Raw genomic sequence first — 23,875 nt, forward strand, 5'->3', positions numbered from 1 at the left:
TAATGACAGACATCAACCGAATAGGTCATACTCTTAGTAGTAGATATAGTAATCATTCACACACATATATCGTTCTTTGATACTAATAATTCACTTTAAAAATCAATTCACATACGAGTACATAATACGTACCTGACTATCATAATGTATTATACATAATCAATAGTAGTTTACCTCGAACTTTCGAATTCATAATCTTACTTGAATCACCGGCGTTAAGCCTGCTAGGTTTAAAACCTGAATCTAGTCATCAGAACAAAACCTGCGAGACTTTAAGCTCGATTATAATACCAGCACTAAGCCTGCGGGATTTAACCCGGATATAATACCAGCACGAAGCCTGCGGAATTTAACCCAGATATATTACCAGCACAAAGCCTGCGGGATTTAACCCGGATATAATACCAGCATATAGCCTGCGGGTCTTTAAGCCCGGATACACATAAAATATCATGCATATTTAATCATATATTAACACATCTCACTCAACATATCACATTAGTAGTCATTTGCTACATTCGGATACAAGCTCCATATGAATATCATCATTTACATTTCGGTTCAAAAGTCATACATAAATATCACATATCCATTTCACCATTCAAGCTTAACCCATAGTGGCCATTCGACTATCAGTCATATACATAATTTATTTATCACACAACTTAATTCAAGTAGAACCAAAAGGTCACAATTCATCTAATATAAACATATCAAGGTATCATCAATTATATACTAAAGGTGACTACTCAAAACTTACCTCAGATATACTTGAACGGTTGCGGAAAGGCTACTCAATTACTTTCTCCTTTCCCTTATCCAACTTCGACCCTCTTTGCTCTTGAGCTTCCTCAAGCTTAAAATGACCGAATGTCTTGCCCTTTTTCTTCTTTAAAATTCAGCTAAGAAGAACAAAGATGAAACTTTGTTTTCTTCACCCCCTTTTTCTATTTTTTTATTCATCAATATTATAAAATACAGAGCCATTTAGTTGCCATTAAACTAATAAATAATACATATATTTTATATTAAACATCAACATGGCCGGCCACTACATTAAAAATGGATAATTTGACATGCAAGTCCATTTTTTTATATCATGGATTAATAGACTATTTTTAAATTAACCTATCACATTTCAAAAATGTCTCACATAAGTCCTATTTAATAAATTTCATATACAAATGACAAAATCAAAGCATGAAACTTTCTCACATGCGTTTACACATATAATAAGCATAGAATATAATGGTTAATTATATTTTATGACTCGGTTTTGTGGTCTCGAAACCATTTTTCGACGAAGGTCAAATTAGGGTTGTCATAGCATGTGCCCCTATTTTTAAGGAAAAATTTCTAAAGTTGTTGGTTTAGTTCCGAATCACTTCTAAAACATATATTGGGCCCCGTAGGCCCATATTAAGGACTTTAAGATGAAATTTGAGAAGAATTGATCTGGAATGTAAAGTTTATGACTCGATTTTGTATAAATGTTAGTGTATAAGTCCGGTAATGCCTCGTAGCCTTATTCCGGTGACGGCTTGGGGTTAGGGGGTGTTACAGTTTGTTTAAAAACTAATTTATTGCATTTAATAGGCAATCTAGTTTTGCACTAATGATATTAGAGATGTATTCTTTCTATATAGGTATATACGTTCTTATGCTTCTTCAATTTTCCTTTCAATTGATGTAAGCTTTTAAGACCAACAAATCTTGAAAAACACAACTTTGAAATATCCCCCTTTTGAAAGAATTTTAGCCTTCTCAATCCACTACAGATCTTTGTATTTGAGAGGCCGAATTGTTATACGTCTTTAGAAAATCTAGATATATGAAACTTAGGTGGTGTGGAAAATCTATCTAACATGGTTATACAATTATCCAAGAAGTAATGAAATTTTGTAAGATTTGGTGCTAATGCTGACTATGTCACATTGACTTTTCATTTTTTTTAAGTATTCATATTGGACACATTTAGTTTTTCCATTCATATTTGGAAATTGGTGTGGAGACATGATATACATGTATACATGTCCTATACGAGTGAAAATTAAATACTTATATTCTATTATTTTGTTTAGTACAATACATCAAATTGTTAACGAGTTTTTGTGAGAAATATTGAAGGAGCTTTACAAATGCATGGATGTATATATACCATGATATCTTAAGATATATGTTTGCTTATATTTGTTATAATAATGATCTTTAAATAATGCTTATTATGATATATATTTATGGTTTTATGTCGGTTAATATATAAAATCAAAATAATAATAATAATAGATGGTAAAGACACGAAATTTTATGGAGGGAGATAGTACCTTAGCAACAAAAGTTGTTTAGGATGATGAGCTGACGTTGATATTTTGTGAACTTTGCGTGAATGAAGGTAATGCTGGTAATAGATCGACAACTTATCTAAACTCAAAAGGATGGGAAAATATCATTGCTCTTTTTCAAGCAAAAACACAAAAAAATTATGGAAAACCTCAAATTAAAAATAAGTGAGATACATTAAAAAGTGAATGGAGGTAATGGAGGGAGTTGCTTAAGTAATCTACAGGTATAGGATGGTGTCTATCTAAAAATACGGTCGACACTACCGAAGAATGGTGGGTTGAAAAAATATAGGTTAGTGTTAACTTTATCATTATTTTAATGCATAAAGTTTATTGAAATTAATAATTTACAAATATAAAAATATTAGTATAACATTTAACATTTAACATTTAACATATTATGTAGGAAAATCCTGATTTTAAAGGATTTAAGAAGAAAGGAATTGAACCATGATTGAATGAGTTAATGTGGCAAATGTTTGGTGGCATTGTAGCCATTGGAGGAAATGCATGGGCACCTTCGTCTGGTGTTCTTCTGAGCGGAGTTCCAATGGGAGATTATACACCTAATGAGGGATTTGGTGATTTAGATGAACATAGTAATGAGAATGAAGGTATTCCTCCTAATGAGGTACTATCAAACCCTTCTCATAAAACTCCTAATCAAAGAAAGCAAACACTTGGGGTTGTACACGGTAAAGGAAAAAAATCAAGTTCAAGTAGAAAATCATCAAGAAATACATTAACTACTCAGATCGAGAAATTGTGTGAGAGTATGGCTAGTCCAAGGAAGTTAGTGAATGAAATTATTTTTCATCACTCTCAATATATTATTTCAAATGCAATGGATGCTTTACATGCTTTGGGAGATGAAATTCCAAAAAAAGATGAACTGTACTATTTTGCCATCCAAATGTTCCAAATATCGACGACATGAGAAGTGCTTTTAAACTTAGATCTAAATGTTAGGGTTTGGTGGCTTCAACGTGAGTATGTTGAACAAAATCCAATTGTATCATTTTCATTCTTGGTAGCAACATCCTCATTTCCCTTTCCAACCATACCATCAACTACTTCCACCATAAGCTCCTTAGAATTATTACTATAAAATAACTATATTACTTTTTTTTATGTGTAAAACTAATGTATGATATTTTTTATGTTTGATATTTTTATACTATGCTTTTATTCAAGTTTCCGTGTTGTATAGAATGTCACAAAATATTAATTTATTTTCATTTGATTACTTTTTCATGTTATGGATGAATTTAACAATATGTATAATAGTTTTGATATGAATTATGATACCCTTGAATTAAGTGAAGAAGCTCAACGAATAATAGCCACGATTGTTACACAAGTTGAGCACAACAATTACCATGAAGAGGAAGAATATGTGTTAAGCAGTGTATTGGTACACCATGAAACTTATTTCACTATGCAACCGTGTATGGATTCAAATTATACAGGTCAAATATGGGTGGACGAAGTATTAAATGTACATGATGATCGTTGTGTGAATAGTTGCCAAAAAAATATTTCACAGCTTGTTGCATGATTTGCAAACAAATTATGGCTTAAAGCATGGGAAAGTATCGACGATGGAGAAGTTAGCATTATCATTGTACATTATTAGAAATAGATAATCAAATTCAAATGCAACAGAGTGATTTCAACGATCTGGGGAAACTGTTAGTCGAATTTTTACTGATATGTTGCATATATTTGCTCGAATGGGAAAGACATCATTAAACCCATTTAAGGTCAATTCTAGGAAGTACCAAACTATATTCGACATGATACAATATATTGGCCTCACTTTAAGGTAAAATTTACACAATCTTTATATTTTTAAAATATAAATTATTTCTAACTTTTATCTCATTACTTGTATTTATTTTAAATGATTGTATTGGGGCCATAGATATAATAAACATAAAAGTATGCATTTCGCCGTCTTGTCAAATACCTTATATCAGACGGAAATGTGAACCAACTCAAAATATTATGACAGTCTGTGACTTCAACATGTGCTTTATTTTTGCATTTTCCAGTTGGGAAGGAACAACACATGACAGTAGAATTTTTTTGCAAGCACTTAGAAAATAAGAGTTAAAGTTTCTACACCCTCCACCAGGTTGAACTTTAACTTTTTAATTAACCTTTACATAAAAACAATATTAAAATTGATATTATGTTTTACTTTTTTGTAGGAAAATATTATCTTGTGGATCCAGGATATCCACAAAATGGCAGGTTTTTTAAGTTCATATAGGGCCGAATGATATCATTTATCTAACGTCCCAAAATTTTTATTTCGGCTTTTGTGGAAGTGTGACACAATTGAGTATCTACTTAAGTGATTATGTGTTTTGGATGTGTGTGAGAGGTCCCAAGTTCAAGCCTTATCTTTGGCAAATTTTGGTATTTTTCTGACTTAAGCTTTATACTTGCTCAATGGGCTCATATTTAATTATTGGTAGAATCATATCAGAATGGGCCTACTGGTTTGGTGGTTAAGTTGAGTGTTAGTTTACTGAAAGTCTTGTGTTTGAATCCTTGCGGGAGCATGGGTAGTAATTTTTGCTCGTTTAACTGAAAAAGTTTTGATTGTATTGAAAGACCGATAGTGGGTGGTTAGGATGTGAAGTAGTGGGGAGTTATCAGGATATCTCAAAGTAAATATTGTTTCTCTCTCCCCAAGTCTTCTGACGTTAGTTTTTGTTTCCCTGTTATTATTTTTTTTGTTTTTTTTCTCCTTTACCTCCCCTCATTGTTTGTTTTTTCTTTCTTTTGGATCAATATTCCATGCCTCATTGTTCCAATGTTTTTTGGTGCGTTATCGGTAGGTTGATGAGTGCGTTTCTTTCATTGGTTAATGAATCCTGGTTTAATGGAATTCGTTTTATGTTTAGGAGAGGTTCAAAGGCTGGAGGCTTTCAAGCGGCGTTTAGATTACTAGTAAGCATCGTTGTTTGCTCTGAGGTTCTGGTGATTCCGAGAGTACTTTTGCGATGAAAACGTATCAGGTGTGTACCCGAAAAAGTAAAAAACGAGATTAGACGAAAGTCGAAATTGCAAACTGTTGACGCCACACGAGCGTGTGGTCGCCCATTTAGGTAAAATGTTCCTAGGGTTGCTCGGATCGCCAAAGTCGATTGTGAATCTACTGTAGGATCGGTAAGTACTACTTAGACCCTAAATCGTGTGATCTGAATATATAATATATATATTAAGCATGTTAAATCTATGCATGTTTACTGATCTGTATGTATGACTGTTAACTGATTAATAGCATGTAAGCATGTATTTCTGTATATCTGCATTGAGCATGTTTAGTTGCATCTATATTAGGGTGGGATGATTGATTATTGGAGGAAGTGTACTGAAAGGCTTTTATGCTTACTATCTGGCAGCTCGGCAGCAATTTTACTAATATGTGCCGCATTCGGTACGACTTGGTGTATAGGATTGGGTGGGTGTTTTAAACCCCACATGGTGTTTGGATGGTCGAAGTTGGTGTGTAGAGGCTGGTGGGTAGGATACTGATTTCTGTTACTGTATGCATTCTGTATTTGAGATGGGCTAAGGCCCTAATTTATATCTAAGACTGTAACTGAATTGGCTAAGGCTTAAACTCACCACTTCATGTTTTATCTATACAGGTAATCCCCAGACTTAGATGAATCGGGGCGGCAGAGGGCTCAACTGTGACCACATGATCATTGAACTGTTTTAAATTTAGTTATGGTATTTATTTCCTATTTGTTTTCTAGGGTATTTTGATGTAATTTGGGACTTTTGGACTGTTTGCCTTTATTTTGGATTTTAACTGTTTTCATGAACTTTAGAACTGCAACAAGAACTCGGTTTTATTAACGACAATGTTTTTTCCTAAAACGCAAACAATTTTCTTTAAATATCACGGTTTTCAAAGCTTCTGCTACAGAATGTGTTTTTAAATGAACCAATTTAACTAGAGATAGCTTTGAAATTGACGAAAGATAAATAAAAAACTAACAAACGGAAACAGTTTTAACTCGATAAATTCGATTTCAAAAATTCATTCCATGTGACATCGCCAGATTCGACTATAATGTCTAGGCCGAGTTTGGGGTGTTACAGTTTACCTGATTTTTGTTGAGGTAATCGTCGAGTATCTGGAAAAAAGATCTTTAATCATGCTCATTCTTCATTATGCTCTGTGATTAAATGAACATTTGGAGCCTGGAAAAAAATGGCCAATATTAAGAGATATTCCATGTTATTCATTCAACAAGCAAGTTTTAATAGTTATTGCAACAATGGTTTTGCATGATTACATTCAAAGACATGCTTGGTTAAATGATAAGGATTTTCGACAATTTGAGAATATACCCGACATGCCAGTCTCTTCAAGTTATTTTGATTGAGGTGAATCGAGTTCTTCTAACAGTGAAAGTGACCTTGAAATCGATATGTTAAGGGGAACCATTGCAACTAGTTTAATGAATTCATATTTGTAAAAACATTTTGTATCATAGGCTAATTTCTAATAATAATGAAACTTGTTATGTCTTATGTTATTATATTTTTTTTATTAAAAATCATCCGTTTAGATACTTCAAAATTTGATCTAAGTATAATGTTACTATTTGTGAAAATAATATTTATCATTGTTATAAAAGAATATTTAACTATAAAAACTTAAAAATAATTATCATTTTATCTAATAAATAATTTAAATTGATTATATAATTCATTAAAATATTTATAATAAAATATTGGAAGATACATTTTAATATTTTATTAAATGAATTTATAAATTCAAATATTTTAATAATTTTATAAAAGTAAAATAATTTTAAAAACTTCTATTATTTATCAATTCTAATCTAATGTCCTTAATAGTCATTTTTTATTCTCACCTCACCGCTACAACTGCGTTTGAATCCAAATACACACTCTACCATTATTTCTAATCTCACTGCTATAGTATCCAATCTCACCACTATAGTAACTAATCTCACCACCACCGCTGATTTTAACCTCATCGAAAGTAAACACACCGCCCATCCAAACTAAGCCTTAGTCCCTATATTTTTATAATATCATTAATTAGTCTTTACATGTGGCACATCAACCATTTTTCCTTTCCTTCCCTTTCTTTCTTTTTGCATTTTATAATAAAAGGTTAAATTTTAGTTTTATATTTGCATTTTATAATAAAAGGTTAAATTTTAGTTTTAGTATTTTAATATGCCTAAATTTGATATTTAATCTATATATTTTAATTTTTAACATAACTTGGTCCCTATAATTATAATAATGTTATTAATTAGTCCAAATAGTTAATATAATTAACTTTTTGGTTAGAATGTTACGTGGTCATATATAATTTGAATACTATAAGAGTCTTAGAGATTGACACATGGCTTCCCATTTTTTTTTAGGTTTGTGTCGCTTTTTTCAACATCATAAGACAACGGTCAAATTTCAATTTCGGTCTCTAGACTATGCTAAAACTTGATATTTAATTTATATACTTTAATTTTTGACATAATTTAGTCCACCTACTTTTATAATGTAATTAGATAGTCTAAATAATTAATATTGTTAACTATTTCAATTTAAATGCCGACGACAATTTTTCTTAAAGACAATATAATTCTAACAAAGAAAAAAAATTATCTTGATGATTCAAATGAATACTTTTAAGAAAAAATCCTAATAAATGTTTTCAACCTTATTTTTATTATTACATGAATATCAAGTGATTTATTTTTAAATTTTAAAATGTCACACTAGATAATTTAATAGAAGAATTTTACTGATGGTAAGAATTGAATCTAAATTTTTAAATTCAAAAAAGTAAAAAACTATGTTTTTGAAAATAAAAGTAAAAAAAATTAAATTTCAAACTTATGAAGTGCATAAAGAGTTAAAAATATTTTAATCTTCAATTTTTTTTTATTTTTTAATTTGACACAAATAAATAATCAAATCAAAACTTTCTAAGTAAAAATTTAAAAGGGGCATATGTTGCTAGTGCAAATAAATATTTTTCCATGGAAAAGAAAGCTTATAACATTTCTTGAGTGGGTTCTTCATGGGCTGGGCTTCAAAATACCATCGGATCGGTGCAGTAGTCGTTACATGCAATTTGACAGATTTCCTTAAGCCCAAGAAAACGGAGTGAAAGTGGAAGACTCGAAAAGCTGACAAAAGAATAGAAGAGAAGAGACGCGACACGAGTCACTGACCACTCACGAGCCACTCAAAACGACGCCGCTGGAAATTTCCATCCGCTTCATGGGATGCTGATTGGTGTAGATTCTTCTCGAATCAAATCTCTCTCATATCATAAACAAGCCACATAGGCATCGTCGTAGCCGAACTCAGCTTCCCCGGGACGTCGCGATTTGGAGAACCCTAGAAGCAACTCCTCCATTTCCGTTGCTTTTTGCCTTTTTCATCCATCAATTCGAATTCTTAGCTTTCATCGGATTTTCGCTGTTCGATTTAGACTTCTGCATACTTTTTAGGTTCGTGCTTTTGGTTCCATTATTACTTTTTATTTTCTTCTATGTTTTTCGATGTGAACCTTCCGTTTTCTAGGATTTGATGGTGAGGATTTTATTTTCGGTCTTAAATGATTTTGATCTTATTTGATTTCCTCTAGGTTCTTCGATCCGACGATTGCTATGTAATTGTTCATTTATTGATGTTATCGTCGTTTCCGATTTATTGCATTTGACATAACATCTTTGTTTATTATTATTCTGCATTTCCTTTCACTTTTCCTTTCCTTTTGTTTTTTTTTTGAAAGGGAAATTTGAATGCATTTTGGTTGTGTATTTGGTTATGCAAACAAGCACCTTAAAATGTAGGAAGTTTTGACTTTTGTTGGCCATGGCTAAAAGAATCGATTGTAATGCGTTTTCTGGACTTATGTTATTGTTATAAACGAAATGAAGATCTATCTTAGTGCTCAATTAAATAAGATTCTAAAGTTGTGCCAAGCAAACTTTTTTTTTTCATTTTGAGCAAAGATTTTAATATTATTTTTATCATGTTAATAGACAACTAACTAATGTTTGTCTTGGTAATTAGAGAAATTAGCTAGACAATTATTCTTTTCTGCCCTTGGCTGCTGATTTGTTGTGATTTCAACAGCTTTAGGAGCTAAGTGCTTTTGGCCGATGATAGTTTACTTTGTGAATTTGAATTAGTTGAAAATCCTAATTGAAATAATATTATTACTTTCCTTTCTCTGTTCTAGGCATTGGTACCTGTTGAACTTCCATGGCAGATCAGCACTCCAATGAAGGTTCGAGCATGGGCAGCACTTCTGGAGAGTCTTCTGATTCACTTGTAGAGCTAAAGATCAAGACTTTGGATTCGCAAATTTTTAGTTTTCTTGTTGACAAAAATGTGAGTGCTTGTTTCTAAGCATTTGCATTCTCATAAATTTCTTGCCATGCAGTGCATCTCTTTTTTAATAAAATGATTTTGAGCCTCATCGAGCTTTTAGCTGATACCTTATTACTTGGATGAACTCAGACACCAGTTTCATCGTTCAAGGAGAAAATAGCTAGGGAGCTTGGTGTCCCAGTTGGTCGGCAACGGCTGATTTTCAGGGGAAAGGTCTTAAAGGATGATCATCTCCTTTTTGAATATCGTATCCGATCATCTGTTTGATAGAGAACTTCTTTGCCTTAATTAAATCTGATTTGTTCTATATTAAAGATCTACTGTACTGCAGCTTGCTGCAGGACTAATCATTACTTACATAGATGCCATGTTCATGAGCAGAATTATCCCAATTATATGAATTAAAGCATGACCATTGCATGCAAGTATAGATTGGCTTTGTTCCTGGAAAGTACGTAGTTTGCTAGTGGTTGTAACTGCTTTTGATTGAGCCATTATATATACAAGAAGTGAGTCTAAGTTTCAAAGTTTTTACCCTTATATTCTTTTGCTATCTCTTTAATACTTGTGCTTATAATTTCCTGTTCTATCAAATTTGCATGATATAGACAACCCAACATTGTCCAAAATGAGCACTAATTAATCGGCTTGAATATGTACCCTGTAGTATCAAATATATTAGTTCTTAGTTACTTAATATTATGCATCATAAGTGTAATTACAATTGTAAACTAGTAGTTGTAACTATCAAAAGAAGGGAATCAAGATGCTGTCTTGTCTACTTTCTCAAGTTTGCTGTTTGCGGCAGTTTCCTTTGCTATGGTTCACTTTATGCAATATATCCTTCACTGGATTTTTAGATGTTGAGAATGGGCATACATTGCACTTAGTTGAAAGGCAGCCTGCCCAATCACAGCCTTCATCTGATGCAAGTTCAGGAGAGGCAGATGGAAATAACAGTAATAGAGGTATCAATACATATGGTGGTGCTTGTTTGGTCTTTGAAGTTCTGCGCGTTAATGCGTTTTACTAAAAGCAGTAGATATCAAGAGTTAATTGAAATAAATGGCAGGAAATGATGCTGCTTCGGGCATCCCTCGTAATCGAGTCGGGCAGATTTCGCACAGTGTGGTTCTTGGGACCTTTAATGTTGGAGATCAAGGTGATGGCAGTGCTCCAGACCTTAGTCGGGTGGGTGCATTTTCTCTTTTTACTTGTGAAGCATTTCAACTCACCTTTAAATCTGTTTCATAACCTGAGTTCTTTAATTGCTTGTACATCAATGTGTGTGAAGCAATGCTGAGTATTATGTCATTATTTGTTGCTTGACTTATAGGTTATTGGGGCAGTTTTAAATTCTTTTGGAGTTGGAGGCCAGTCTACTACTAATGGTACCATTACACAGTCTTCAACCTCTGTGAGTAATGCTTGATCAAAATTTATCTTTGCTTAAAGTTTAACAAATTAAATTTGAATTTTTTGTTGTATTGAAAAGTCTTGATTAATTGCCTTCATTGTTAGTTGTAACAGATGCACATATTTCCACCTAAGCTTCCTGTTGGCAAATGCTTCGGGTTTAAAAATATTAATTCTTTTCAGATTGTCTTATGTATACTGTTAACTCTAATGAATATGTCAGTGATTCAAATACAAGAGGGAAACTCGAAAAAGTAGAAAATAATGTGATGGCTTAAGGGTTAAGTAATAGTTGATATTGCTTTCAGTTTCTCAAGGTGGTTGCAATATAGAAGGCTCAAAATAATTTAACGATAAAAATGATACTTCCTTTCAGGCTCCTCAAGGGAATGAAACAAATGGAGTGCGTGGTGGTGGAGGGAACCAACAAGGAAATCAGACACAATCTGCGCCATCATTTCCTGGTCAATCCTTTCAGGTTGCTCATCAAGTTATGCCAATTCCTCTGACTGCAGCACAAGTATCTATTCCATCCCTTAATACGGTAGTGCAATTAAACTTATTCATCTTTTAGCAGATTACAATTTGATTGTTATCTAATTCCATCATTCTCCTTTTCTCCAGCCAATTCCTGATTCCTTAAATGCTCTCTTGGAATTTATGAACCGCATGGAGATGCATTCTCCAAATGGTGATACCACTAGAAGCATTAACTTAAATTATTTTTTTGAAAGTAGTTGCAATAACTAATTGCTACTGCATTATTCAGGCTATCAGCCACACACATCTACAACTAACACAAGGGACCAACCAAGGGTAGCATTACCATCTGATGCACGAGGTCTGCCGACACCTGAAGCATTGAGCATTGTAATTCGAAATGCAGTACGGCTTCTCAACAGTCATGCTATTGGTGCATTGACTGTAAGTACCATGCCTTAGTATGTTTCCTGTAATTTCCATTTTCTGGAAACTTTTAGGCTTTTGATTGTTATTAAATGTTTAACCAAATTCATGTTGAGGTTGATATGGTATGTGGAATACTAGTTTCCTTCTTTAATTTTTAAACTGTATTAGAGTTGTGCGAAAATCTCTGTGAATTCTTTTTCTCATGTATAATTACGGGCTTTCTATGGTGAAAATTTTGTATGTTATGAAATTCCTTAAGTACGTGTAGATTGAGGAAGATAAAGGAGAATTCTTTCTGTTATATGGTTTGAAAGGCATAGTTTAAGTTGCAGTGGTTTTCATGAAGAAAAAGTATTATATATTTACTCCAATATGGTTTGAAAGGCATAGTTTAAGTTGCAGTGGTTTTCATGAAGAAAAAGTATTATATATTTACTCCAAATAGATTCCACATTTTTTTATTTCTACCTTAAAAGTTTGAAATTTTATCATCTGATTCTTTGCATCTTTAATATGCTGCTACTTTTGTAGCATATTGCAGAACGTTTAGAGCAAGAGAGGGATTCTTCTGATCCTACAGTGAGGGGGCAAATTCAAACAGAATCAGCACAAGCAGGTCTTACAATGCAGCACTTAGGTTCCCTTCTTTTAGAGCTTGGCCGAACCATATTGACGCTGCGTATGGGAAATTCTCCTGTATGGCCTACAATCTTTTGTGTCCTTATTTCCTGTTCTCTTTGAATAATAACATGCCACTAAATGTTTCATGCAATTCACAGGCAGAATCTTCAGTTAATGCTGGACCTGCAGTTTATATATCTCCTTCAGGGCCGAATCCTATAATGGTTCAGGTATGCTAAAAGTTTGTGTGCATTATATCAAGTTATAAAATAACTGCAAAATCCTGCTAATATATTCTATTTACGTATGGTAATATTTAGATATATTGATTGTCAGATCAACTCTGAGCACTTCATTCAAGTAGCAGATTCTTAATTTCTATGTAGTATGTATTTTGTGTTGATTGCCATTCACAAATAGCTAAACTGAAGAGTATGATACATGGTAATATCAAGTTGGTAAAATTCTGCAAAATCCTGCTAATATAAGCTATTCATTTATGGTAATATTTTGATTTCCTGTTTGTCTACTCTGAGCAAATCATTCAAGCATTTCTAATATATGTTCTTCTATCTATTGTTATTCACAGTAGCTAAATTGCAGAGAATGATATCCATCTGGTCTCTCTAGGTCCATATATCTAACTATAGAGATGTTCCTATGCTCTTCTGACATAGAAAGCAATTCTTTTGAGGGCTTAGGATTAACAGTAAGGGATGCTAGGGTGCAAAAATGAGAGAAATTGTGTTTACTTTTCAAAAGAAGCAGGGAGTTTTTGAGATGTAAAAACTTGTATTTTACTATCTTAACATGTTATTGTTGGTTGTTTTCTGTTTGGCATTTTACTTCACCAGTTGCCATGAGAGGTGCTGAAACAATTATCGATAATCTTGCTTAGTTTATTCAAGTGTTTGAACTCTCTTTAGGATCCTGTTCATCACGCATGCATTGATTGTTTATTTGCAGCCTTTTCCCCTTCAAACCAGATCCCTCTTTAGTGGTTCCCATTCTCCATCAAATTCTCTGACTGTAGGTCCTGTTGGTGTTGGAAACGCTCCACGGCACATAAACATCCATATACATCCTGGTGGGTAAAATCTGCTTCTAGCCAGGCCATAATTTCCCTTTCAGTTGTACTCTGTTTTTTTATTTGTAACTGCTAATTATTGTCAGGTACTGCACTGTCACCGGTGGTTTCAGCTGTTGGTAATAGAACAAACAACGGGGAAGGGAGGCAAGGGGAACGTGGTAATAATGCTGGTTCTGGTTCAATGCGGGTTCTTCCTGTGCGGAACACTGTTGCTTCTGCTCCCCAAGCACGTGCCACTGCTGCAATGTCCAGTGCTGCACAATCTCCTCCCACCGAGTCTTCACTATCCTCTATGGTTGCTGAAATCAATTCAAGAATTAGAGACTTAGTTAGTATGCAGGGAGATAACCAGGATGCGTCAGGTAGCTGGCAGTTAATTGTTTTCAGATGCTAATAACTACATTGTTGTTCGTATGATTTCTCTGGTCTTTAAAGGTCAAAGTAGAATTGTAGAATTCATATTTGTAGCTGGTGCAGGTAGTCAGCAGCCTAATAATATGGTTGCTAGTGGAGCTGAGGATTCTACTGTTGCTCTACCAGCAAACCTTGAAACTGAAGAACTGAAGGTGTGCTTTATTCACAATAAAATGATCTCAATTAAGAACTATCTGTTTAGTATCTCTGACGGGTTCTCTGTTACTATTAATAATCAGTCACAACCTGAACATGCTGAAGGAAGACATGATAATACTGAGAGTGGTGAGAGTTCACAGGATATATCACTTGGCACAGTTGGATGCCCTCCTAGTTCAAGTGGAGAACCTTTGGTGAAGTTGGAAGATCCATCAGGAAGTGCTCCTAGATCCAGTGAGGAAAATGCCAAACCTGTACCACTTGGATTGGGGTTGGGGGGTTTGGAACGCAAGGTGTGATGATAATTTTTCACTTCATTCGAATCTGTTTATGTTAAAATTATTGACAGTGAGCATATGATATCTTTCTGGTCAGAGACGAGTCAAACCAACAAAATCTTCAATTGCCGGTGTTAATGGAACAGCTAGTTCTTCACTTGATCACAATCTGAGTGCTAGAACGGCTGGTCAACAGATTTTGCAGTCACTTGCTTCTCAGAGCTCTTCTCTGAGTAGGGTAGATTCTTCCTCAGGTAATCAAGGTGTTCTGGGTAGTAGATTATCAGGAGGGCAGGGTTCAGATGATCAATTAGCTGCTGCTAATGCTGTCTCACAAGTTCTTCAAAGTCCTGCGTTGAATGGCCTATTGGCGGGGATTTCTCAGCAAACTGGTGCTGGTTCTCCAGATGATTTTAGGAATATGTTGCAGCAACTGACTCAAAGTCCGCAAATCATGAACACTGTTAGTCAACTAGCTCAGCAGGTTGATAGCCAGGATATTGGAAACATGTTTTCAGGTTTCGTAGGAGGCCAAGGTGGTGGTATTGATCTGTCACGGATGGTCCAACAAATGATGCCCATTGTTTCTCAGGCGCTTGGTTGTGGGTCATCTGCAACTCCATCCTTCCCTGCTGTAGAATCTAAATCACAGGTACAGTGTGATGGGTGGAAGTCAACTGCCACTGATAAATCATGTTATCATGATTTCAGGTTTTATTTTGGTTGATAATGTGGATTTTTTAGCCCCCCCCCCCCCCAAAATTTTTTATATAACGTGTAATTAGCATGTAATATTGAGATGGTGACATTCCAGGATGACATTCAACAAATTGCTCAGAGGATCGAGCAGTCTAATGTACCAGATGACGTCTTCCATGCTGTTGCCGAAAATGCAGTTCAGGTATATGGCAATGGGAGGAATGCTGAAGAACTTCTAAATGAGTTGTGTGGTAATGAAGGTCTTGCCAAGGTAAGTTGTCAAAGTTTGAGTGCCTTTGCGTCTTGGGTTTCTTACCTGTTAAAGAAGCTTGTGGTTGAAGTGCCTCCGTTTTGGGGAGAAAAAAATGGCTTAAGCAACATTGTCTTTTTAACCGGCTAATTTTTCAGGGTGATTATTGTACAGAAACTCATTAATATTTTCTTACATGGCCAGGATTACACAGAGATGCTAAAGCAGGACTTGCGTCAAAGGTTTCAGGATAAATCTGAGAAGGATAAGTTCTAGCTCTCTTGATTCTGAAAATTAAAACTTAGTTCTTTTGAATTTCTAAAAGTCGTGCAGCTAATTACTGGGTCATTTCTTACCCAGATTCTATCATGAACTTAGGCTTCTGGGGGATTGTTTGATCTTATATTTGTTATGAAAGTGCTCTTTGTTTAGTTGTTGCATCAAATTGGAATTACCATGATAAAAGTATGTTCTGTTTTCTCGAAAGATACAAGTTCCACTAGCCTTTTTCTTTAGGTTGGTTTCTTCGATATGAAAATGTAAACATCTATTACCAGTTTTTTCAATTAACTACCTATCCTCTATTGAGGTCAAATGCTCTAGTGATCTTATATATATATATATATACTCAACAGTTGGATGAGTGGATTGGTGATTGAATAATTGAAAGCTTTGTTGGATGAGTGATTGAATAATTTGAACTGCTATATGGGTACTCGGACTCGGCAGTCAGCACTCGTTTTGATTTTCATGAGAAATTAGTTTTTTATATGCTTTCTTCATTGCCATCCGAATCAAGAGGGGGATTCAGAGCTGTGGATGGTGGTTTGGTGGCAACATATAATGAACACATTCTATGTTTTGTTCAACATAATAGGCATATTATTCAGTAATCTAAAGGGTATTAAAAAGTAGATATGGTGAAAGCCTCGTGTTTTCAATTCAAGACTATATCATTTATATATGATCAGAAGCGATACTTGAATTCCAAAGTCATGAACGGTGTGAAAATAGAGTTATTTTCTTGTAGTATGACTGTCAGACTCATCCGTTTGTTGATATTAGGGGTGTAAATGACTAGAATGTTTGACGAAGTATTTGTGAATCGTTTGTATAGCGTTTGTTTATTATATTAAATAAATTAATATAAATAAAAAATTTATGTTCGTTTAATAAATGGACGAATATGAATAGAGGTATGTCGATTCGTTTATGTTCATGAATAAGCCCGTTTATAAGTTTGTTTATTGACTCATTTATTTATTAATGATTTTTTTAATAAAAATTTCATTAGTATATATTAATAAAATTATCTTAAAATTCGTTTATTGTTCTATTAGTATATATTAATAAAATTATTTTGATTTGTATTTTTTCATTTATAATATAATTATTAATATTTATATTTAACTATTTTATATCTAAACAATATGTGTGTATATGTATATATTTATTATTCTGTGTGTTTATTATTTATTAACATTATTTGTGAACATTAAACAAACGAATATGAACGCACATATTTTCAGATAAACGATCATGAACAAGAATTTAAAATTTTTAACGAATACAAACTAAACATGAATAAGTTTAAAAATAAACAAACGAACATAAATAAAAAAATTTATTCATTTAAGCTCGGTTTATTTATAACCCCTTGGTTGACATATGTAGTTGGAAAGCAAAGTGCTAAATTTCCATGTGTGTTCTTGGACTCATGTCGCAATTTTCATTATTCTGCGGTCTTTATAGCTAACGCTATCCTGCCTGTATGGTAAGAACATAACATGCCCACTAATTGCGGGTTGGTTGGTCCTACGAGCCTGCAGAATTTCCTAATCTTATCTTTGGCAACAAACATATCATCGATTTTGTTACTTGTTATATCACAGGTTGCTTTTGAAATTCAATTTTAAAGGACACTTAAAACTGTGGGTCAAGTTAAATGGATGTTGTTGGATTTACCTTGAAATAGGGGATTTCCATTCATGGATTATGGTCTTGTAGTTTTGCGTTATTGAGGCGCCTTTGCAAATTGCGATGATGGCACATGCTACTAAGGACGTGGGGACGTTGCCTTGCCTCATGTCGTGACCATTCATTTATGGCATCGTCAGCACAGCTTATTTTTCATGCATTTAACTGACAAGGCTAATGCTAGCTAGCAGCAGTATTGTTTCCATTATTTCTTCCTCAAGTCCCCACTCAATGATCATTGGGTTTTTGCACATATAGTTGGGAAGATATAACATCAAAATTAATACACTTAATTACTAAATGATAGTTATAATAAAAGAGAAAAGCAAAGTTCGAGGCAAGTTTTAGGAGAATTATGCAGTGTATGTGGCTTCCAGTTCACCAAAGCTCGTTCTCCCAAGTCGCTATAAAGGAAAAAGTGAAAAGTAGTGACCCCTCTTTTGTTTGAAAAGCATCGGCTAATCATTTGATTTATACCTTGAATTTGAATTAGATGATCCACGGTCGGTTATGAATTGAGATATAAAATATTTATGCTTTTACTCCAGTGGTCATCTGTTGACACCAGATTGATGCGAGCCAGTAGGCTTACTTACCTGCTAACCTCAACTCCCTCATAAGTCTTCGATGTAACCAATGAGCTCTTTATTCGCTAGCCCTAAAAACTTAGCCTCCATCACTAACAACCACCCAATGAAGCCATTTCTCAGCTATAATAAAATTCTTTCGACACTTAAAAAGATAAAACTAACTAAAAGCTCAATGAAAACACTGACGACCTCAATTCAAGAAAAACCAACCACCTGACTTAGAAAGTAAAATCCAGCATTCTCTTCAGCATCCCAAACCATCAAAAATTGTAATTTCTTTTAAAAAACTCCAAACATCTGTATATAAGTTAAATACTATGATGCGAGAGATATTGAAAGATCTCCTCGAGAGTTAGACTCAGCCGTCTTACTACTCTCTTTGTTGCTGTCGTTTTGAATACAAATGCTTGGCTGATAGTTGTAGTACTACAGTGACAAGTAATGCTTGAGCGTAACAAACCAAGCAAGCTTTAGATTTGCGTTATTTAGGGGGTAATGAATATTTTCTATTTCAGAACAAAACAAAGCACCAATTGAGCCATCATCATCGTCCATGTTGACTAAATAATCCCAACAACCTCTGCTCTACTGGTAACACAACTCCACCCTAAATTGTCGACTTGATAATAGTTCCATATGTTGCAAGCTTATCAAAAAAGCATTTTCTTTCTAAAAAAAATGGAGAACTCAACATTAAGAACAAACATTAGTGTTGTAGTAATTCTCTACCTCCCATAATTTGGAAGAACAAAACAAAGAACCCCAAAACCATGTGGGAGACAAACACATTCAGAATTCAAACAGTGAGCTAATGTAAGGACACCCTTCCACCGACACTTTAATTCAATTTTCTTTAATTCAATTTTCTCTTTCCTCTTTCTTTTCCATTTTTATCTCCTCAAATTTTCCCTCCTTTTTTTATTATTTGGTTTTTCCTTTACGGCTTACTCACACTTTCAACTGTTCAACCCATTTAATATAGCCTCCCTTAAATATTGTGCCATCCTATCCCCTTATTAACTCTTTCAGTTCACTGCTCCTGCCCTTTTATTCTAAACCTCTCCTTTTCCCTTCCATTAGACCCAAAATGCCGCTTCACTCGGCGGTAGCATTGTTTTATGCCGCCGCTTCTCTTTTCGCCATTGTTGGCGCCGAAGATCCCTATAGGTTCTACAGCTGGAATGTTACGTACGGTGACATTTACCCTCTTGGCGTTCGTCAAACGGTAAGCTTTTCATAACCTCATAATAGAGTTTCATTGTCGGTCTATATATGTCGGTCAATACCTTATATATCTTCTATTTTCCAGGGTCTTCTCATAAATGGGCAATTCCCAGGCCCTGATATTCACTCTGTTACCAACGACAACCTCATCATCAACGTCTATAACAACTTAAACGAATCTTTTCTCCTCTCCTGGTATGAATTTTTTTGGAGGCAACTTTTTTACGTGCCATTTTTTCTTCCACTTACTTCACTGCCATATGGAGACCATTATAGTCGGTCACTACACATGATCGGTTATTCTTGTCTTGTTTCCTACATTGGTAAACGTGAACGCTAGGAAAAAAACGTCCATGTGCTTTGATCTCATCATGGCAGATCTGTGTTTTCTTTTTTTTTTTTTTAGAGTAAAGCATATGTGGCTAAAACAAGTACCTTTTGCTTTGCTGTAATTAGAAAGCGGCTTGTCCTTCGATTGAGAAAGACAACATTTAACTTTTGAATTAATTGGGAAAAATGTTGAATCAATGGTCGTTAATCTGCCTACTTAAAACCTCATTAATCATCCTTGATTCAAGTGGGCCATTTATTTTGTATTAGCTGTCTCCTACATGTAACATATATGGGGAAGAAGATCAAGTGGATTAGGAATACAGGAATAGAGATGTGGACACAAGATATTAGCCTTAATTATCATATTTATAATTTCATAATCTGGAAACAAGTTGATTGACCTGTCCAATTTTTTCCCCTTCTTACATTGTGTTTTTATGAAGTCTTTTATAGTTGTAAGTAGGAAATGTTTGGTCAAATTCTGGTTTTGGGTTTTCTACTGAATTAAAATTTTAAGATTTAGTTCTTGTATTTTAATTTGGCATGATTTGATTATATGTTTTAATAATATTATTAGTTAATCCAAATTATTAACTATTTGCATTAAAATGTTCTGTTGACATATAAATTTTTATTAAATAAAGTTATTTGACTGGACTTAAAAAAAATATTTAAGCAATAGATCGATATATGATATTTTTAAAAATAATTTATATTAAGACTTTAACAACAACAATTAATTGTGTTAATAATTTGGATTAATTAATAATATTGCAAAAGTAGGATAGATATTAAAATATGAGGATCAAATTTTAATTTGAGTACAATAGGGACCAAAATCATAATTTGACCTAAAAATGTTTATCTTGGATGATTTATAGTCAAATCCTGTTATTAGTCTTTGTTTTAGGTGCACATCCACTTTAATTTTATCATTTTTAGTTTATGTATTTTTTAAAAAACATTTAAATTTATTATTTTTACATAATACTTATGAAAATATCATATCATTTTAATTAATAAATTTAGTGTCTATCATTTGACTTATGACCGAAATTAAAATAAAATAAAAATATAAATTAAAAATAATCAAATTAGAGAACAATGATTAAATCTACACTTTATACATTTTGCCGGATTAATAGTAAAATTTGACTTAACGGATTTAATTATTACCATTTAAGTCTGGATTGAAATCTAAAATTTTGAAAATATATAATTAAAATTGATGCAATTAGAGTACAGACATCTTATATCTTATGTATAATATAAGGACTGATAACAAAATTTGACATGGTTCATTTACAAAGTTGAAAAAAAAAAAAAAAGACAGTGAATCAAGTAGAACAGGTGGGGTGGTTGTTTTAGCATCTCAAAGCAAAGCAGTGAAAGACAACCAGTTCAAAATTGGATCGTGAATTAGGCTGCACATTTTAAATAGGCAAATATTAGTTGTTTTTTTTATCATTTGCAAGATTTATTTACTTAGCTGAAGACTGTAAATTTGTAGGAATGGAGTCCAACAAAGGAGGAACTCGTATGAAGACGGCGTGTATGGCACAACCTGCCCTATTCCACCAGGAAAGAACTTCACATACATGCTTCAGGTGAAGGATCAAATAGGGAGTTTCTATTACTACCCATCACTTGGATTCCACAAGGCAGCTGGTGGTTTTGGAGGGATCAGGATCCTTAGTCGCCCACGAATCCCAGTCCCCTTCCCTGACCCAGCCGGGGATTACACTGTGCTCATTGGCGATTGGTACAAGTCCAATCACACGGTACTATACATTTTTTCAAATTAAAGCTGCTTGCTTTTAGGTTGGAAAAAAATGCCTGCTATTCATAACTATGGCAGTATGGGTACAACAATTTAACATGGTGGGATCACCCAGTGTCTGTCGGCAGCATAATGGCGTTAGTTGGATTAACGAAGCAAAGCAAATTTGGTTTTTTTTTTTGACTATTCAATGCTGGCTGTGGGCTATGGCTTTATCACCCCCTTTTACAGCTGGATTTCTGGACTGTCATTTTCTTTGTCATTTCCTGCTTGGCTCAGCCTTGGTTTATTTTGATACGTTTTAAACGTGACAGGGAAAAGACATTGCTTTTTTGTTTTTTCTTTTTGGGAATGGGTAGTGATGCTAAGGATTAAACCTGAACTTTTATACCACAAAAGATAAAATAACTTACCATTAGATCAAGAAGTTGTCCGCAAATGCGTTGCGCCTGATATATGTCTATTTCTCTCTTAATCATCAGCACAGACATGATGGTTTCCTAGGATGCTCAACTTAGGTGTGTTATTGTCATGTATATATTCAACATTTTTATGTAGCTTGCCATCTGGGGCCAGCGCATGTCTCCTAGCGGGGATAATGAAGTAATGATTATAACAGCTGCATAAGAATTTGATTTTATACAAGGTATTATGGTGTTGGTAATTGATAAGAAACTGAAAAAATGGGGTTGTGCAGGTTTTGCAAGCTCATCTGGATGGTGGTAAGAAGCTTCCTTTCCCTGATGGAGTCCTTATCAATGGTCGTGGACCTGGTGGTGCCTCCTTCAATGTTGAACAAGGTACTTAATTTTTCTTATACTAGTAAAGACTAAACAGGATCAAGCATAATGAGGATCATGTATTGTGTTGCAGGCAAAACCTACAGGCTTAGGATATCAAATGTTGGACTGCAAAATTCTCTCAATTTCCGCATCCAAAACCACAGGTTGACGTTGGTTGAAGTGGAGGGAACACACACCCTGCAAACGACCTACTCTTCCATCGACCTTCACCTAGGCCAATCGTGCTCCGTTTTATTCACAGCTGATCAGCCTGCACAAGACTATTACATTGTTGCCTCTACTCGCTTCACCAACCCCGTTCTCACCACGACTGCGACCCTACGTTACAGTAATTCTGCTGGCCCTGTCTCTGGTCCTCCTCCTGGTGGACCCACCATCCAAATCGACTGGTCTTTGAACCAGGCACGCTCTATCAGGACTAACCTTACAGCGAGTGGACCAAGGCCTAACCCTCAGGGCTCCTATCACTATGGTCTCATTAATACAACCAGAACCATCAGGCTTGCAAACTCTGCGGGACAAGTTAATGGGAAGCAAAGATATGCAGTTAACAGTGTTTCCTTTGTTCTGCCAGACACTCCTTTGAAACTTGCCGACTATTTCAAAATTGGAGGAGTCTTCCGGCCTGGGAGCATATCAGATAATCCTTATGGTGGAGGGATATACCTTGACACTTCAGTTCTGAATGCTGATTATAGGGCTTTTGTTGAGATTGTATTTGAGAACACTGAGAACATCATACAGAGCTGGCATCTCAATGGCTACTCTTTCTTTGTCGTTGGGTAAGCACTAAGCACTAAAGAACATCATTTCTCACCATAACATTATGCACGAACCTGTGCTAACATATTGGTTTTGAAACCACATTGAAATGCAGTATGGACGGAGGGCAATGGACAGCAGCTAGTAGGAACGGATACAATCTACGTGATGCAGTTGCACGTTGTACTACTCAGGTACCTAAATCAATCATCTTTATTCAATTTAATTAAGCTACCTTAGTTAAGACCCAAGTTTAATATACTTGATGTATATATGCGGTGAATTGCATGCAGGTGTATCCAAAATCATGGACAGCCATATATGTGGCACTTGACAACGTAGGGATCTGGAACTTGAGGTCTGAGTACTGGGCAAGACAGTACCTTGGGCAACAGCTTTACTTGCGTGTATACACAGATTCAACATCTCTCAGGGATGAATACCCCATCCCCAAGAATGCTCTCCTCTGCGGTAGGGCAGCTGGCCGAAGCACCCGACCGCTCTAAGCCACCATATGATAAAGAACGTTGTGTGGTGAATGGATGAAGATGATTGAAGAGAGTAGAGTTTTGCCTCTAATCTTGATATGTATATCTTTAATTATATAATATAGCTCATTATATTGTGCTTAGCATCTAATATTTAAGTCTAAAATTAATGGACCTCAGCTCGAGGTCGCATTCTTTGTTACTTTAGATTAGATCTGTATTCCCTTTGTATTGTTCAGGTTTCCAACCATAAATTATTGGTACTATCTTATTGTTATCATAATTGACGTGTGTTTAAGTTCAAGTACTGCTTTCACATGCATAGGA

At 34.4% G+C, this 23,875-nt stretch overlaps 2 protein-coding genes across 3 annotated transcripts; both read left to right on the forward strand.

Moving 5' to 3' along the window:
• Positions 1-8,475: 8,475 nt before the first annotated feature.
• On the forward strand, positions 8,476-16,186 carry LOC107957621 (ubiquitin-like domain-containing protein CIP73). 2 transcript variants are annotated; one of them, XM_016893166.2, is made up of 18 exons: positions 8,476-8,866; positions 9,604-9,755; positions 9,885-10,002; positions 10,616-10,723; positions 10,828-10,946; positions 11,092-11,172; positions 11,548-11,715; positions 11,796-11,862; positions 11,941-12,095; positions 12,612-12,776; positions 12,860-12,931; positions 13,668-13,788; positions 13,875-14,153; positions 14,269-14,357; positions 14,445-14,657; positions 14,740-15,294; positions 15,457-15,612; positions 15,796-16,186. In XM_016893166.2, exons 2-18 carry the CDS (start codon positions 9,627-9,629, stop codon positions 15,865-15,867), a joined length of 2,667 nt encoding a protein of 888 aa, XP_016748655.2. In that variant the 5' UTR covers positions 8,476-8,866; positions 9,604-9,626; the 3' UTR covers positions 15,868-16,186. The 2 variants fall into 2 exon arrangements, with proteins under 2 accessions (XP_016748655.2, XP_016748656.2); XM_016893167.2 differs by having other exon boundaries at positions 8,554-8,866; positions 11,548-11,691.
• A 2,160-nt stretch (positions 16,187-18,346) lies between these two features.
• Positions 18,347-23,852, forward strand: LOC121229009 (L-ascorbate oxidase homolog). The gene is made up of 7 exons (XM_041112116.1): positions 18,347-19,383; positions 19,468-19,577; positions 21,226-21,496; positions 22,193-22,295; positions 22,369-23,080; positions 23,176-23,254; positions 23,354-23,852. Exons 1-7 carry the CDS (start codon positions 19,246-19,248, stop codon positions 23,564-23,566), a joined length of 1,626 nt encoding a protein of 541 aa, XP_040968050.1. The 5' UTR covers positions 18,347-19,245; the 3' UTR covers positions 23,567-23,852.
• Positions 23,853-23,875: the final 23 nt, after the last annotated feature.

The sequence above is a fragment of the Gossypium hirsutum genome, chromosome A05 (assembly GCF_007990345.1).
Source record: "Gossypium hirsutum isolate 1008001.06 chromosome A05, Gossypium_hirsutum_v2.1, whole genome shotgun sequence".
NCBI lineage: Eukaryota > Viridiplantae > Streptophyta > Magnoliopsida > Malvales > Malvaceae > Gossypium > Gossypium hirsutum.

What these genes read in the sequence shown, in the direction of transcription:
- LOC107957621 (XM_016893166.2), top strand. Translation starts at nt 9,627, where the DNA reads ATGGCAGATCAGCACTCCAATGAAGGTTCGAGCATGGGCAGCACTTCT. An exon ending in GGAGATGCATTCTCCAAATG is followed by an intron (nt 11,863 to 11,940) that starts GTGATACCACTA and finishes TGCATTATTCAG; the next exon opens with GCTATCAGCCACACACATCT. An exon ending in TTGAAACTGAAGAACTGAAG is followed by an intron (nt 14,358 to 14,444) that starts GTGTGCTTTATT and finishes ATTAATAATCAG; the next exon opens with TCACAACCTGAACATGCTGA.
- LOC121229009 (XM_041112116.1), top strand. Translation starts at nt 19,246, where the DNA reads ATGCCGCTTCACTCGGCGGTAGCATTGTTTTATGCCGCCGCTTCTCTT. An exon ending in CTCTTGGCGTTCGTCAAACG is followed by an intron (nt 19,384 to 19,467) that starts GTAAGCTTTTCA and finishes TCTATTTTCCAG; the next exon opens with GGTCTTCTCATAAATGGGCA. An exon ending in GAATCTTTTCTCCTCTCCTG is followed by an intron (nt 19,578 to 21,225) that starts GTATGAATTTTT and finishes GTAAATTTGTAG; the next exon opens with GAATGGAGTCCAACAAAGGA.